General features: G+C 43.3%; 1 protein-coding gene across 3 annotated transcripts in view; it reads right to left on the reverse strand.

The window, feature by feature from the left end:
- Window positions 1-3374: 3374 nt before the first annotated feature.
- SCAMP5 (secretory carrier membrane protein 5) overlaps window positions 3375-16712 on the reverse strand; it is a 28345-nt gene continuing 15007 nt past the window's right edge. For all 3 annotated transcript variants that reach the window (XM_031956610.1, XM_031956609.1, XM_031956612.1), the window contains 4 exons: window positions 11186-11342; window positions 9937-10038; window positions 8928-9045; window positions 3375-7908 (listed from right to left, as the gene is read on the reverse strand). In XM_031956610.1, the coding sequence (XP_031812470.1) occupies window positions 7714-7908; window positions 8928-9045; window positions 9937-10038; window positions 11186-11342 (572 nt within the window). In that variant the 3' untranslated portion in view covers window positions 3375-7713. The remainder of the gene's footprint in view (window positions 7909-8927; window positions 9046-9936; window positions 10039-11185; window positions 11343-16712) is intronic.

Below are 16712 nucleotides of genomic sequence, written 5' to 3' on the forward strand. Positions count from 1 at the left end.
GTGTGACCAAAGGCGCGTAGCCTCCTGGGAGTTGTAGTTTATTACTAGCTTCTCGGTCGTTCCTTCTCCGATGTGGAACGATGTACTGCGCAGAATCGGGCTTCCGAGTCTCCCCGCCCACCTTGACTTCAAGCCCCGGCTCGCTCCTCCCACCTATATTAAGTGCTTTCCCTGTGTGTTGTCTGGGAACTGCGGATAAAGGCGTGATTTGCTGTTAGTCTTTGATTTTTAAATTTTTAATAGAGCCAAAGCCACCTGCACAAAACGGTCACTGAGCACGAAGTCTGTTGACCTCTAGCTGCTCTGGACCCATTTGTAGTTAATTATTTACACGCAGTCTCTCCCCCAACCTCCGCACCCCCATCCCGACCCCCACCCCCATGACTGTAAACTCCTTGAGGGCAGGGTTTTTTTTTTTTTTTTTTAACCTGTTTTTGTATCCCCATGCTTAGCAGAGGGCCAGGCCCGTCACCTGACCAGTCTCTCCCTTGGCTCTCCCATTTCTGAGCTCCTCCAAGGTTTAGAATCCAACCCGCAGAGGTTAGCCCCTAACATGTTTTAACATTAGAACTTGTAGCTTCAGGAACGTATAGAATGCAAAGCAGCCGAATCTTCAGTCATCCTTACAAGGTTTAATTAGCATCAGAGGTACTTAGCGACTATGTACATATTTACATTATATATAGATTTTACATATAAAGAATTCTTATTTATACCCATCCGCTGATTGAGATACCTTTGCTGCATGATGCCCTAATACATGGCTCCCTACCCAGATCCTCAAGTATCCCCAAGACAACCACCCTTAAGAAGCTCTCCCTAATTAATCTTTCCCTTTCAATAATTGTTATATCTTTATACTTCTGTAATTCTACACATGCATATCATATATGTGCACGTTATATAGAAATGCACATATATATCTAGGAAGATAGATGCAGATATATCTGTGGGTATATATATATATATATATATATACATACAAAGAAAATACATTTTTCTCATATTACATCATATTAGACATTTTAGAGTGAGATAATCTAAACTCTGTGCCTCTATTTTCTCTCCCTTCCTTCTCTTCTGCCTTCCATCCTCAACAGTGCGATTGAAATTGCCTTCTCCAAAATTACTAGTGATCTCTCAACTAAGAAATCTAATGACATATTTCTCAATTTTCATCCTTTTCAGCAGCCTTTAATATTGATCACGATTTTCACTTTTCTCTTGGTTTCTATGACGCTGCTCTCTGCTGATTCTCCTCCTACCTATCTGACTATTCCTTAAGTTTCCTTCATTGATTCTTCCCTCCCTAGATGTCTCCAACGGCTTTGTCCTGAAAGCTCTTTTCTTCTCTGTCCATTCAGTCTCACTTGGTGCTCCAATCAGCTTCCATTTTCATAAATGCAGACAATTCTCAGATCTGGCTATCTCACCCTCCTATCTCTTCTGAACTCTAGTCCCACACCACCCAAAATATGCCTTTTGGGCATCTTAAACTGTATAGCCCATAAGCTTTTCAGATTCAATCCACCCAATCAGAATTTGTTTCCTTTCTCCCTAAACCTTCTCTTCTTCTGAACTTCTGAACTTGCCCTATCATCCTCCTGGTTGGAAATTTTAATGTCATTCTTGACTCCAATCTCAAACAATCCGAGTACCAACCTTGGTCAAATCTAGTCGTTTCTACCTTTACCTCTCTCACATACATGCCCTTCTCTCCATTCCCATAGCCACATCCTACTTTCAGGCCCTCATCTCCTCTCATCTGAACTCTTCCAATGGTCTTCTGGATAGTCTCCCTGTCTCATCTCTCTAGTGCAGTCCATCTTCCATCCAGCTGCAAAGTGATTTCCTAGCAGCTCAGCTTTTAACCATAGCATCTCCCTCCTCAAACTCCAGTGGCTCCCTATTACCTCTGCCATCAAATATGAAATCCTAAACTTGAATCCTTCACCTTTTCAGTCTTTTTTTATACTTTGCTTCCTCCATGAATTCTACTTGAGATTCCTTATACATGACTTTGTTTCCCAGTTCCATGCCTTAGCCCTGGAATGTTCCCCCTCCTTACCTCTAACTCCTATCTTACCTGGCTTCCTTGAAGACTAATCTTACATTGTTTTGCAGGCCTTTCTTAGGTCTCATCCACCCAATTCAATTAATGCCTCTCTTCTGACATTCCCTTCCATCTACTCTGTATCTCGTATGTACATAGTAGTTTGTCATCTCCACCATTAGCATATGAATTCGTTGAAGGGAATGAGTGAGACAAGAAACTGTTCTCAAGACAATAAACTGAAGTAGTCCAGACCCTAGGCCCAAGTTTGTTTAATTATCTGACTTTGGAAAAGGAGCAAATCTTGCTCAACAAGCAGAAATATTTGAAATAATCCAGACCTTTTGCTTAATTGTCTACCTAACAGAAATATGTGGAATACTTTCAACCCAGCACCTCTTGCTTAATTGATTGCTTATCTTTGAAATAATTCAAACCCTCTTGCATATTTGCAATACTTTTTACCCAACCCCATTGCTTAACTAAGACCTCCAGGTCCATATAGAGACCCATCTGCATACTGGAGAGAAATAAGGGAATAAGATCAGAGATAGCCAATAATTTTAAAGGTTAACAGGAGGTAGGGGAGAGATTGAGGGGGAATGTAGTTCTGTGGTTTTCAGCTGTATAACCCTGCTTTTTGCTTCTGTAAACTCCAGATTTTCTGGTGGAGTGACCACCCCGCTTCTCTCGAGGGTATCGAAATAAAGGTACTTTCTGTTTGCATCTAGAAACTCCTCTGAGTAATAAGTCTGAGTTAGGGTGTTTTCATCCCATACAGAAAGGAGTGTTTTTGATTATCTCCAGCAGTTGGCACAGTGCCTGACACATATTAAGTACTTAATTATTTGTTGACTGTCTAGGACTCAACTTGGACTGGATTTCAAGCTGCCCGAATAGAATCCTAAAATAAATGGTTGTCGTCCTGCATACCTGAAGAAGACCAAAGTGACATCACTATGTTAGTTACAGGGTATCTATCCCGCTGTGGCCAATCAGACAGATTCAAGCTCGGGATGCTGTGCCACAGGTCAGTCACAAATGATCCCTATGAATGTTTGGGGTGGCTTCCCTAATTTTGCATATATCACCTTTGGGGGGGGCTAATTCAATTCTGCTTTGTTCAAAGAGCCCAGCACCTTCTCTGATGAGGGCACTCCTTGCTGGGTGGTCCCATGCCACCTCCCATGTCATAAAATCACTTAACAGTTGTATGATCATGGGGCAAGTCACCTGAAATAAATACAAATATGATGATGAAGAGCCCAGTGATGAACCGGGTATGATGAGATCTGCCTAAGAACAAAGGGCACATTGCACGTCGGAGATGCCAGATGATTCTTGTTTATTGTTAATAAGTCTACAGAGTCAACACTCAGTTACCAGGGACAAATACAGAATGGCTCAAAGTGGGCATTGGCACAGGGAATGTGGCCACCCCCCAGTGAGTAACATAAAAATACCTTCTGTCCAATGGAGGGTATCAGGACAAAAAGAAAATTCAATTATTCTCCAGATGGCTAGGCGTGCTGATAAGGGATGGGAGAACATTCCTTCCCCATCTCCCCCACCCTGACCCCTGCTCTAGGCCGACACTGGCTTCTTTCCCTCTGCCAAAGCCAGACAGTAAGGACCTAGCTCTTACTTACTTGTAGTCAAGTGTCAGTGTAAGAGAGAGGGGCCACCTGCCTCTCAGAGGAGCTACAAAGGAGGGAGAGAATTCAAACCCCCTCCCCAGGCCTTCTCTGTGGTGGGTGTGCACAGACACTCAGAACCAGAGGCCCCACCCCTTGGGAGGATGCACTACCGCAGCACCCAATGGACTGGGCCCTGGACACTGGACTGGCTTCTAGCCAGACTACATAACCCACCCGTTGGTTAGCCTAAAATCACTGCTTGGCCTGTGGTCTCCAGCAGGTCTGAGCAGAGAGGACTCTGGGAAGAAATGCAGGTGAATACGGCAGACAGAATATTAGGTAAAAGTCCCAGTGAATTATGAGCCCCAAAGGAAGCAGGCTTGAGGGAAAACGACCTCATGCTGCACTGTCTGGATCTTCTGGGGTTATCAGACAGAAAACAAGTCACAAGTTTTCTAAAAAGCCCAGCAGCACCAGGAATCTGGAGCTGGGGACACGGGAGAAGGGAAGGACAGCTTACCCTGTTTACCCTACGGGCCCTTTCTGCTATGGGGCAGAGGAAGAGCAGCATCTGTCTGGTCTCTTGGGAAAGAGAAAGCATGGTCTCCAGAAGCAAGCACAAGTCTAAGAACCCAATATGCTGGGGTTGAGCCCCCATGTTGCTGCTCTTCACTACATGACCTCTCTCTGGGCCTGTTTCCTCATCTCTAAAATGCAACAGATTGGACTAGATGGTCTCTAAGCCCCCTTTCATTCTAGGAGTATGTGACTCTTCAACCCAGAAACCCTGGTTCCTAAACTGTCCTATGGAAAGAAGCAATGACAGGAAGGGGGAATGAGTTATCTATAGACCCAAATTTAAGGATCAAGTTAAACAAGGTCTTCCCATGCATTTTCCAGTTCTTATAAGGGACCATTGGTTCCCTAAGGGCAGGGAACCCAAAAGAGACTCCAAAAGATTCTTGAATTTGCCTTTGTTAATACCTGGTAAGACAGGGGTCCAGAGCCCCAGAGGCTTGATAAATCTAACAGTAGTAAAAAGAGATTCACTACTGGAAAGGGCACTCAGATGTCAAGTGATCCCACAGTCAGCCACACGGAGGATAAACCAAGGACCCAGAGTATCTGGGAAGTTATCAACCACGGCTGCATGAGGCCCCAAGATGATGGACGGTTGGTCGGCCCAAAGCCTCTATCTGATCTCTATTGATCAACAAATCGGCAGAAGAGAGGGTCAAACACAAGAAGCATCATTCTGAGCAGTTTGGTATAAATGGTGATATCGCCACTGGATGAAGTATTTCCTTTTAATATCATATACAGGATTGAAATTCAGAATGAGGAGGGGTTTTTTTCCTGTGCCCTTCACAAAGAAGACTGACAGTCACAATACAAAATTCAATATATAAAGCAACTGGAGCAACATCAAAGATGGGAGAGTGGTGGAAAACTATTGCTGCCTGACTCTAAAGGGAATGGTCCGTAGCCTGCAGCCTTGGTTTTTTCCCAACAGAGAACCAAATTCTGTTCTTTATGCTGAGCTAGGGGCCAAGCGTCATTGCAGTAGAAGTAGAAAGAAACTTCTATGTAATAGAGGGGAAAATACTATTATCCCCATATACTCCCCTCCAAGCGATGGTTTATGTTAGGATGACCTCAAAGACAATGAGCTTTAGAAAGGGTCTTTCTCCGCTGCAGGGACTTGGGTCCTTAGCTGGTAAGACTGAGAGTAGCCAAAGTTTCCCTGATTGTGACAAACCCAAAATCTAGAGAATTCTCCTCCTGGAAATTCTTTTCTGTCTGCAATGGTTACATCTGAGGTGGGTCACATGTATCTTTGCAGATTTGTTTGGCCAAGTCCATAGTCAATGTTCTGAGTATTAGACTTCTTATCAGACTAAAAGCTCCCCAAAAGTAGAGATCCCAGCAGACAAGGCAGTCTATGTCTGGAACTCTTCTCCACACTTGGAGCAGGGAGGGGTTGAGGATAAAAATTATGTCTCCCCAGTTAGACCAGAGCTTCCCTCTCTCTCCATCAGATTGACTGGGACTGTGTCTGGGGATGTATGTGTGAGGGGGAGTCCCCCCAAAAAGGTCTCTGGCCAACCAAGCATAATTAGAAGCTTTCTAAGGGTAACAATCAATCCAATTTTCCTCAGTTCCATCAGGGTCAAGGTCTGAAGCCCCCTGCCATTGCAGGGCAGACATTCAAAGCCAGGAGCAAAGCTCCATCACTTCCTCCTGGGCCTGCAGACTGAAGCCATCACGCCATGCAGCGCCAGAGGTCAGAACAGATCATATCTCCTTCACATCCCTAGTAATTTCTGTGGGGCCTATGGCCTGCTTGGCCTCCTCGGGCAGGGCCTCCATCATTCCAGATTCATGAGTGTACACCACATCACTCTTAACTCAATATGCACTTCCACCTGTTAGTTCCCGATGATGATTGTATCAAATGACAAGGAGTGATTGAATGTCAGCCTTTAAAGGAAGTTGGCTTTGCCCTCTTGTAACCTGCAAAAGCCACTGAGGGAAGGGTTGAGCAGCCATGAGAAAGTAGAGATAAGGGAGGCTTTGGCATGGACAGGATTTCAGCAGGCTAAAGGGGACCCTGACTCAAGGTCTCAGAGAGTCACTGGTGGAGGAAGGCAGGGTAAGCTGCAAAGAGGAGAAGAAAGGGGGCCAAAAGGAAGAGGAGAGGGAGAGCCAGGGGAAGCAAAAGCCAGGGACAGGGAAAGCTACCACTCTGCTCTGATGGGGGTTTGGAAAACTGGCCCAGTGTAAGTGCGGCCCCTTCCCTCGGGCTTTGCAGGCTGAGATCTCCAAGGTATGGCTACCCTCCTGGATTCTGCACGCACGTCCTAGTCAAGTCACCCCCAAGACTGCTCCTGCTCCCTCCTTCTAGGAGCAAACACTGTCACATTTGCTCAAAGCTATTAAGGAGTTCCAGAGATCCACTTTCAGGCTATGGGGGCTCCCCACCACTCCTGCCCACAACTGGCCAGCAGAGCACTGTGTGGGACCGGGGGCAGCTCAGCTCCCCTTAGGTTAAGAGACCCCGGGAAGGATGAAGATGTCAACTCAGCCCAGAATAAAGACAAGGAGCATCAGACTGAGGTCATTTTCTACCATTTGGACCCAAGCTGTAAGACACTAGGGTTCAGAAAAGCCAAGGGAAAAATACACATTGGGCCCAGGGGAGACGAAATGGGTTGAGTCCGAGAGACGGGATGCAACAAAATATAAAATTAGAGAGAAGAGAGAGAGAGACTTAGTTGAAGAAAAAGGGGTGAGTGGGATAGTTAACTCAGCCCTGTAGTGCAGCACTCATACACTAATACTGTCATTTTCTAACAAACTGAAGAAACCATCCCCAGCTCATGACCCCATGGCAGTGAGGAAGAGCTAAGGGGTGGTAAAGGGGAGATGTCTCAGAAGTCCGTACCTCCTCCCCTACCTACACCCCCAATCAACAGCTTCAGGAGAAAGAGAGCAGGCCGGGCAGGAGTCTACTGGGAACAAAATCCTGGGCTGGCCTGGAGTGGGCAGCCCTCGTCCGGCTCCAAAGTCAGGCAGGGAGGAGCCCTGAGCTGCTGTACCACGTTGGAGGGGTCCAGGTGGGACAGGGGAAGCAGTGGGGAACCATAATGCCGTGGCCCTAGGGACTGGTTGATTCTAAAACATACTTAGCACCACAACAATGGGCATCTCCACTGTACACTAGATCACAAGGAAACACAGACACACAGGTACCACCACACAGCACCGTCTGCCCCGCGGACCCACAGCTTCCGCAGATACCACAAAGGGAAAACGGGCTGGGACAGTGGGGGGGGGGGGAAATATACAGATATATCTAATTTTCTTCCTTTTTACAAAGTCAAAAGATGGGGAAAGAAAGGAAAGGATAGGAAAAAGTAACTCCAACTCGATCACCCAGACGGGCACAAGGCAGCGTGAGATCAGCTCCTCTCCCTCCCGGCCTTCCTACATTCCCCCTTCCCTGCCCTCCCAGGCTCCTGCTCACATCTCGTTGGAATAAGTGTAATTGGGGGTGGCAGAGTATGGGTTTTGATGCTGGCTCACAGCTCCCTGGGCAGCCCCCATGGCAGCATTCTGGGCTGCCTGCTGTACGTGGGGATTCTTCCAAGCTCCAGTAGTCCACTCCTCTTGGGCTTTACTTATACTTCCGCCACTGCCCCGGTAGAATTTATGAACCTGTAGTCAGAGGACAGAGGTGAGGAGAATAGGGTGGAGGGGGGAAAAATGGAGAGAAAAGATTAAGGGAAAAGAAAACCAAACTGTTCCTTCCCCAGAGTTCCAGACCTTTTAGATGGGCGTTCTTCCTTCTAACAGGTTAATGTTTCTTTTTCTTTTTCCAAGAGAAGGAAAAGAGGTACCAAGAAAATCAATGGCTTGACTAAAGTGGTAACTCACAAGTTCTAGTACCCCAAAAAACTGCCTTTTAGTGAAAACTCAACAGGATTAGAAAAAGAGGGAGGTATGGTGAGAAGGGCAAAGGCTTTGAATCCTGGTTCTGCTCCTAATTATACTATACCTGGGTGAACTTAAAACAAATGGCCTCCCTCTGGGCTTTTGCTTCCTAATCTTTTACAAAAGGAAGATGCTAAGTAAATGAAGTCTAAGGTTCCTCTTGAGTTCCAAATTCTATGAACCAATAAACCTCAGCTAGGGAGAAAGGGAAGAGATAAAGGAGTGGGGCCCAAGGTGGAAGGGAGCAGGAGCTGAGACTGGAGCATGCAAAATGTTACAGCGGCTCCCGAAAAAATTAACAGGGCTCACAAAATTGATGAGAGACAGCACGGCACAGTGAGGAAGTTCAAATCCGGCCACTGACACATACTGGCTATGAGAATGGATAAGTAAATCACTGAAATCCCCAGAACTCCAGGATTCTCTAACACTATCAGTAGGACAGCTGCCAATCCTGATGCATAAAGGGAGTTTCCCTAGGGGAGTTTCCTACATCAATGAAACCACAGGTCTGGACCAAAATGAAATCCCAAACCCATCAAATGCAAGCATCCTGGAAGGAGCTCCTTCTGTCTGGGCTCCAAGTGGGCTAATGACCCCCTCAGTGCTCCATCTCTGTGACCCAGCCCTGGTTCCCTAAGAGCAGAGAGCCTTCCTCTTGCCAGATCCACTTTTCCAAGTGGATCCATTGCTCAAATCCACTGAGCCTTTATAACTCCAGTTGCCCCAGAGGGCATACATACCATGCTGAGAGCGATGAAGGAAAATACAGCCATGACTGAGAACATGATGGTAGGAATAAGCATTACCACTGCAGCTCCCACGTTGGTCCCAAAGAAAGTGATGGTTGCAATCCAGCCACTGCAAGATTTTGGAGCCCCAGTTAAGTCCTACTGCAAGGACAGAACCATCCCCTTAGCACAGGGAGAGTCTGCCCCACTGGCACTAATAAATGGCATGGGAGAGCCAAGCCACTGCCATAGAGCGGACCCCTACTCCACATGCACCACTGCAGCAGAGAGCAACCCTACCCCATCAGCACCAGGAAAGACCACACCCCACTGGAATTGAAAGGGATCCCATGGGAGGGACCCCACATAGTCAGAGGGAGGGTGTCCCACCAGCTCTGTAAGGAACACACTCCCATTATTACTAGAAAAGATCCAATCTTACTGACACAAAGATAGACATCTCAGTACTATGCAATAAGGGTTCCTAGCCACAATAACTATTCCTCTCCTCCCATAGTCACTGCAAGATATTCTTTGTAAATCCCTCCCCATTATTCTCTCCTTTGTGCTCATCCAGTATTTCCCAAACCAAATACCAAGGAAGCCTGGCAGTTAGTGCAATGTGAATAGAGATTCTAAGAGGAACTATCTATGAAACATAGCAAAAGTACTGGTTATATGCACCAAGAAAAAGGGCTAATTTTCCTCTATTTTCTTCCAAGGCGTTCCAAAGCACTTCCCTTTTCCAGGGGACATGGATGTTCCATCATTTATGGACTCCATCGATTCAGTTCAAGCCCCAAAGTTTTCCCTGGCTAAACAAGCCTAGGAGGTGCTATTCTAACCTAGACTTTTCCACAACCCCAAATTCCAAATGCTTTCCCAAATTTGCCTGATTCTGCCTCCCTCCTCTGGAGAAGGGCCCTGCCCTAGGCTAAACCTCCAGGCACTGGTCATATCATTTCTATCTCCTCCCAGTGACCAAGCCCTCCTTTCCCATCCCTCCTTTCCCTTTCCATACCAGACTCCCCAGCCAGGAATTCCCACAGACTGGATGATGCTGATAACCAGTTGAGCCAAGAAGGTGAAGAAGAAGGCCATGAAGTTAAAAGAGCTGTCTGATCTGCAAGAATGGACAAAGTTGTGGTCATCCCGGAGAGCTGCCACTGGCAGGAGAATGTGGGGAAGTAAACAGGAGCTTCCCTGATCTAAGGATTTTCAGCTCTTATACCTCCAACAAGTTTGCAACATACTAAAGATAGTTAGGACCCCCTTAGGCCCAGGTGGGACAAATCTCACCCAATGGGCCACACCAGTTACCAGATATGAGGATGGGGGGGCAGAGCTTCTGATAGTATAATGGGCTTTTTCTTTACATGATATCACAAGGGGTGGGATGAAAGGATAGTTTAGGAATAGGCAGCTCCTGTGACTCCAATGTGACGCCCCCAAGGTCAACCAAAAAACTTTGGGGCCTGCAAAGATGTAGGTCTTTCTTCGGGGCTCTTGTGTTCACAGAAGATTTTAAATACTAGAGGTGTCAAAGGCAGCCTGGAAAAAATAGAAAGGGAGCCAAAAGATCTGAATTTTAATCCTATTCCTTTTACTCCTTACCCTTGTGATCTTGGGCAAATTTGAATCTATCTGGGTCTCAGTTTCCTTGTCTATACATACATAAAAGAAGGGAGTTTAGCTAGATGTTTTTCAAAGGTCTTTTCTGGCTTGAAATGCTCTAAATCTATGGAGTTACAAAAGCTCCAAGTTCTTTCCCCAGGCCAGAGATTGAAGAGACTCTATGCAGTTAGACTGGGATAGGAAACCCTGGGGAAAGCTTAATTTTTCCAGCTATTTCAGAGGGACTTCTGAACTACCCAACTGCCTTTGCTGGAGGGGTGTAACTTGTTCAGAGCCTCTCTGTGGCCGTAATACATATCTGCCTGCCTCAGCAGGCCTTCTCAAGGAGTCATCAGATCTTGTCTAAATATCTAGGTCAAGAGATTTCAGGTTCTCTGAGTGGGCAGTCCTGGAGAGAAGGGAGAGAAACAGAAAGAAGGACAAAAAGAGGGAAAGGGAAAAGAGATACAGAGAAAGAAAATATAGAGACACAGAGAGAATCAAACATAGGGACAGACATACAGACAGGCAGAAAGACAAAGACAGAACAGAGTCAGAGAGAGAGAGAAAGAGAGTGTTAGGAGGGGGACAGGAAAGACAAAGATGAGGAGCTGATGTGGAAGGGAGAAAGGCTGGGCTCAGCAGGGACCACTTACTTGAAGGCTTTGTAAATAGGCCGAAACCAGCAGACATAGGAGCAGGGGGTAAAGAGAATGAACCAGAGAAAGGCCAGTCCAAAGTTAACAGCTCCACCGCCTCCAATCAGCCACGCCAAGCAGCCCACCAGGTTCATGGCCAATGTGATGCTGTTTACTGCAAACACACACACGCATGCAGAGGCACACACACACACACACACACACACACACACAGGACAGAAATTGTAAGAAAAAACCTGGGACCTCAGGGGACCCATCATTCCCCAGCCCTGGGAAGATGGAGAAGGGGGAAGGGTCCGCACCCAGGCCAAGAAGCAAAACTCCGAGTCCAGAAAAATCCACCTCACAATCCCCCAAAGCTCTGGGGCTAGAAGTGACCAATGGCCAGCAGACTCGGCCTTAGCTGATCCTCCTCCCACACACCTCCCAGTTTATTCCAAAGCCAAGATGCAATCACCCTCCCAATCTCCTCCACCCCAGGAATATCTAACCAGGAAGAGAAGCAGGTAAAAGTCACAGTTCATCAGGTCCACTGCTGAAGTTTTTTCATTATTCTCTCTGACATCCATGACCTCTTGTTCTTCCAGATGAACTGGAAGAGGGGTCACTGCTTGCTTAGGATTTAAGGGCCCTCATATTTCGCAAAGACAATAAGCTCCCTTGCTAGAATGAGATAGGATCTCTCCACACTCACAGAACCCTCACCTCACCCCAACTGCTGAGATCACCTTTATGTACCAACAAGGACCACAGGAGGAAATGAAACCAGATGAAAGGTTGGAGGTGGAGAGAAGGGGTTAGACATAAAATATTAGAGAGAGAAAGGCACTTAAAGAACCATCTAGTCCAACCCTTTCTTCCAACAGACAAGGAAACAGGACCAGTGAAGGGAAATGACTTGACTATAATCCTACAGCAAGTTAGTGACAGAATGGAAAAAACCCAGTGGTTTTGCCTTCATCCAAATATTGGGGAACAAAGCAAGGACGGGGCTCCATTTAAAACCTTCTAGAAAATGACCCTTAAATAAATGGTAGAAAAAACTAAAGTATCTCTTATATTGTCATTTTATTTATTTATATTTTTTTTGCACTTAGTAGATCTGTTACTTAAATAAGAAATCTATTGGCCATTCTGGTTTGATTAATGATGATAACAATGATGATTATGATGAAAATGATTAATGATGATATCTACTATTTAATATAGCCCCTTCTAGTTTTCAAAGAGCAAAAAGATACCAGATCTCATTCACCTTCCTAACATTCCCATGAGGTAGGTGAGAAAAGGTATTAATATTCTCATTCAATTGAATAGTTTGCCCAAGGCACTCAGCCAGTAAATGGGCAAACTATCAGATTTTCTGAATCTTGTGCCAACATTCTACTGCACCAACATTTAATTGTATATTGATTCAATCGAACTACTTTATAGAGACAGAAAAAATAATATTAAAATTCATCTGGAAGAACAAGAGGTCAAGGATCTTAAAGAGAATAATGAAAAAAAATAAGAATGGGGACCAGTACTACCAGATCTCAAACGATGGCACAAAACAGGAAACATTAAAACAATTTGGTACTGGTTAAGAAATAGATATTGGGTCTTCTCCTTTGCCTCTTCAGTTCTCCTCCTTCAAAATTTAACAACAGTAATAGCTCATATTTTGATATCACTCAAAGGTTTACAAAATGCTTTCCTCACCACACTCTTATGAGAATGATAGTGTAGGAACTTCATCCTACACAAATGAAGACATTGTAAGAGATATGGTGACTTGTTCATGGTCACACAGCAAATAGATAATCCAAGTTGGGGTTTGGACACTTCAGAGCTAGACATGTAATGAGTGCTCAAAAAAGATGACAAGGAAGGGAAGGAAGGAAGGAAAAGGAATCCAAACTGTGTTTTATCAAGTCAGTCATTTCAATGCCATAAAGAATTATATTGGGTCGGGAGAATACAAAAACTTTCCTCAGCAGGTAGCTGGACAGGAACTATAGGCTTTACCAGGTCTCTGTAGATAGAATATATACTTATAGGCTAAGGCATATATTTGGAGAAACTAAATCTGGACCCTGAGACAAAGTTCTTTAATGGAAGCCCCCAAGATCAAGCCCCCAAGATGAATCTTTGCTAAAATGGACTTTCATTGATAACCCACTTCCACTTATCCCTATATGGAATCACCCTCCACATATGGCTACCATCTTTCTTATCAATGAGATTTGAAACTCTGGAGTCAACCCTCTCTCACTTCTCCTATCCAATCAGTTAACAAATTTTTTCCTTCCATGACATCTCTCTTATTTGTCTCCTTCTCTCTGCTCACATGGCCTCTATCTTAGTTCAAGCTCTCAAGATTTCTCACCTGAACTAGTAAAATCCTCACATACAACCCCAACCAGTCTCCAGGTAAATCACTGCCAGAGAATAGAAGAACCACCTAACCATTCTTACGTCTAACTTTTCAGCTGCTTGCTATAAACCTAAATTCTGCTATTAAAGCTATCATCACCAAGTAGGAGTACTTATCTGAGGAACATTCTTCTCAGAAAATATTATTTATGTATTTAAGTGTGTACAACCCAATATGCTAAAAATTAATGTTTTTCGGAAAGAGTATAAAAACCCTTGTGAAATTGGAAATTCTATCAGCTTTTGAGTGAGCCTATAAGAATATCTGTCAATAATTTCCAGGGAGGCAGAAATGCCTTCATGAATATTCAAACTTGAAAATAGAAATTCAGGTCAGAAATGCCCTTATGCTTTAATAGAAATTCAGTGATGCTCTAAGTATTTTAATTAGAATGATAAGATAATTAGAAATTTGTTTTTCAGATTTTAAAAGTTCAGTATTATTGTGACTAAAAAGCTTTGTATATTTTTTAAAATGTAAACATCTGGATATGGATTTGTGTGATTCAACAACTTCTTTTTACATAGAAACCTTGAAGATATGGGAGCCCTAAGGCACTCAGCACAATGCCTGACATTTAATCAGTGCTTGTTGTTAGTGCAGTGTTGGTGGACTAACTGCCCTCCCCACCAGATGGAAAGATGATATTAAGATGTTAGTTGATCTAAATTTATTCAAATTGTCTAATAATTTTTTCTTTTGCTTTAATAAATACGCCATTTTTTGTAACAACAAAACATGAGCATGAATTGAAAACTGAGCACAAGAACTTAGAATCAGGGATGCTCAAACTTTTTAAATAGGGGGCCAGTTCACTGTCCCTCAAACTGTTGGAGGGCTGGACTATAGTAAAAACAAAAACTTTGTTTTGTGGGCCTTTAAATAAAGAAACTTCATAGCCCTGGGGGAGGGGAATAATCGTCCTCAGCAACCTCATCTGGCCCGCGGGGCCGTAGTTTGAGAACCCCTGACTTAGATGATTAAGAATGGAAACAAAATGTGGAAGGGATTGTCTAGACAATAGGTATTGTCAATGCTGGAATTAGTGATTTGTACCCCAGAAATTAGGACCCTACAGCTGTAACATATTCATATTAATTCTTTCTTATAATCATTTTTGGCATAAAATTTCATAATAAAATTGTGAGAAAAGTTATTTTGCTATTATATTAACAATCAATAATTGTTAATTAAGGCTTTTTCTATTTATTTCTTCACTTAGAGACTCTCAAGGACAGACAGATGAGATAACCCAAATCCTCAAAGAATATGCTCCTCCTCAATCTTGGCCCTGACCCATCCAAACAGAAGACATTACTTCTATTTAAAATGTAATCTAGGAATTCCTGCCCCAGGGCTAGGAGCTCAAGTCTTAGCACTCCTCCAATGGAGTTTAGGATGACCCAGCCAATGAAGAAGAAAACCAATCTGAGTACTCTAAATGGAAATAGATTCCTCAGTCCAGATTGCTCGAAGGGGCCCAGTTTCATGATCCAGTCACATTCTCAGCAGAAACAGACTTTTAACCCATCTTTCCATTTAAATATCCAGCAACTAGAATTAATATCTCCTAGCAGAGGCATTCAGTGTCTCCATTAAGTGTCTTTGGTTACCAAAAGAAACCAATGACCAAGTAATTAACTGACTAATTAATTACCCCGAAATTCTGTCTCTTGGGTCTTTCATCTGCCACAATTGTTTTACATTTATGATTTTTAATTTAATCACTGATGTTTGGTTTGGAATGTATTATAAATATGTTATAAATGAATGAGAGATAGGATTGAAAAGACAGGGAAAGAGCTAGAAGCATTTAAAAAGGTCTTTTATGAGCCTATTGAGGACAAAAGATGTATTCTTTTCTGTGACTATCATATATTACCTTACACGTGGAAACCAATCCAAGACCTGCCAGAATCACAGTTTACACTTTGCTTTAATTGTAAGCCCTGGAATTTTCTGGATGAGAAAGAATCCCTAGGGGACATAAATCTGGTTTATCTATTGCCTATGATCTCACCTTCATCCTGGATAAAAGTTTATTCTAACAAATCAGCAGTCTATTATGCAAGGCAAAGAAGATGGCCACCTACTAGTAGTGCTAAAAATGCACATCACATTTTTCTACCATTTTCAGAAAAATGTTGATGCTTGGGAAGGTCAGGGAGACATCAAGGTGAAGTTATTTATAAATTGGATATTTTTTTTAAATCTCTTTAAATAACTACAAGTTGAGTATTTCAAAAACACATAATCAAACCTAATTGAGGAAGCCTTGTACCAATACATCTATTGAGAGGTGAGGCTGTAACTCTTAGATAGAGGCCTGGCTGAACCTTTTAATGAAGGTACCACAATATCTTTCTTTCCTCTTTTAGGGAAAATTTCTCTGACCACTTTAGGAGACACCCAAATATGTAATACATTTCAATGTCACTAGAAATCCTTTCATAGATATATCAGAACAAGACTCCCTCAATTAGGTTTGATAATGGGTTTTTGAAATAGCCAACTTGTGACTATTTAATGAGACTTTTTTAATTAAAGTTTTTTTTATTTTCAAAACATATGCATAGATAATTTTCAACACTCACCTTTGAAAAACCTTGTATTCCAAATTTTTTTCTCTCTCCCTCCCATCCCTTCCCCTAGATGGCAAGTAATCCAATACATGTTAAACATGTGCAATTCTTCCACACATAGTTCCACAATTATCATGCTGCACAAGAAAAATCAGATCAAAAAGGAAAAAAATGAGAAAGAAAATGCAGGCAAACAACAAAAGAGTGAAAATACTATGTTATGATCCACACTCAGTCCCCACAGTCCTCTCTCTATCACAAGACCATTGGAACTGGCCAAATCACTTCATTGTTGAAAACAGCCATGTCCATCAGAATTGATCATTGTATAATCTTGCTTTAATGAGGTTTTTTTAGAAATAACCAATTAATGTAATAATTTCACCTTGGTGTCATAGGGATTGGAATAGAGGGATAGGAAACATTTTCTTATAAGACTTGGCCTTTTCCTACTTTTTGCATGTACAAAAATGTCAGTGATCCCCTAAGATCAGAGATGATGGTGTGGAGTACAGAGGCCATT

This window comes from Sarcophilus harrisii, chromosome 2 (genome assembly GCF_902635505.1).
Source record: "Sarcophilus harrisii chromosome 2, mSarHar1.11, whole genome shotgun sequence".
Taxonomy (NCBI): domain Eukaryota; kingdom Metazoa; phylum Chordata; class Mammalia; order Dasyuromorphia; family Dasyuridae; genus Sarcophilus; species Sarcophilus harrisii.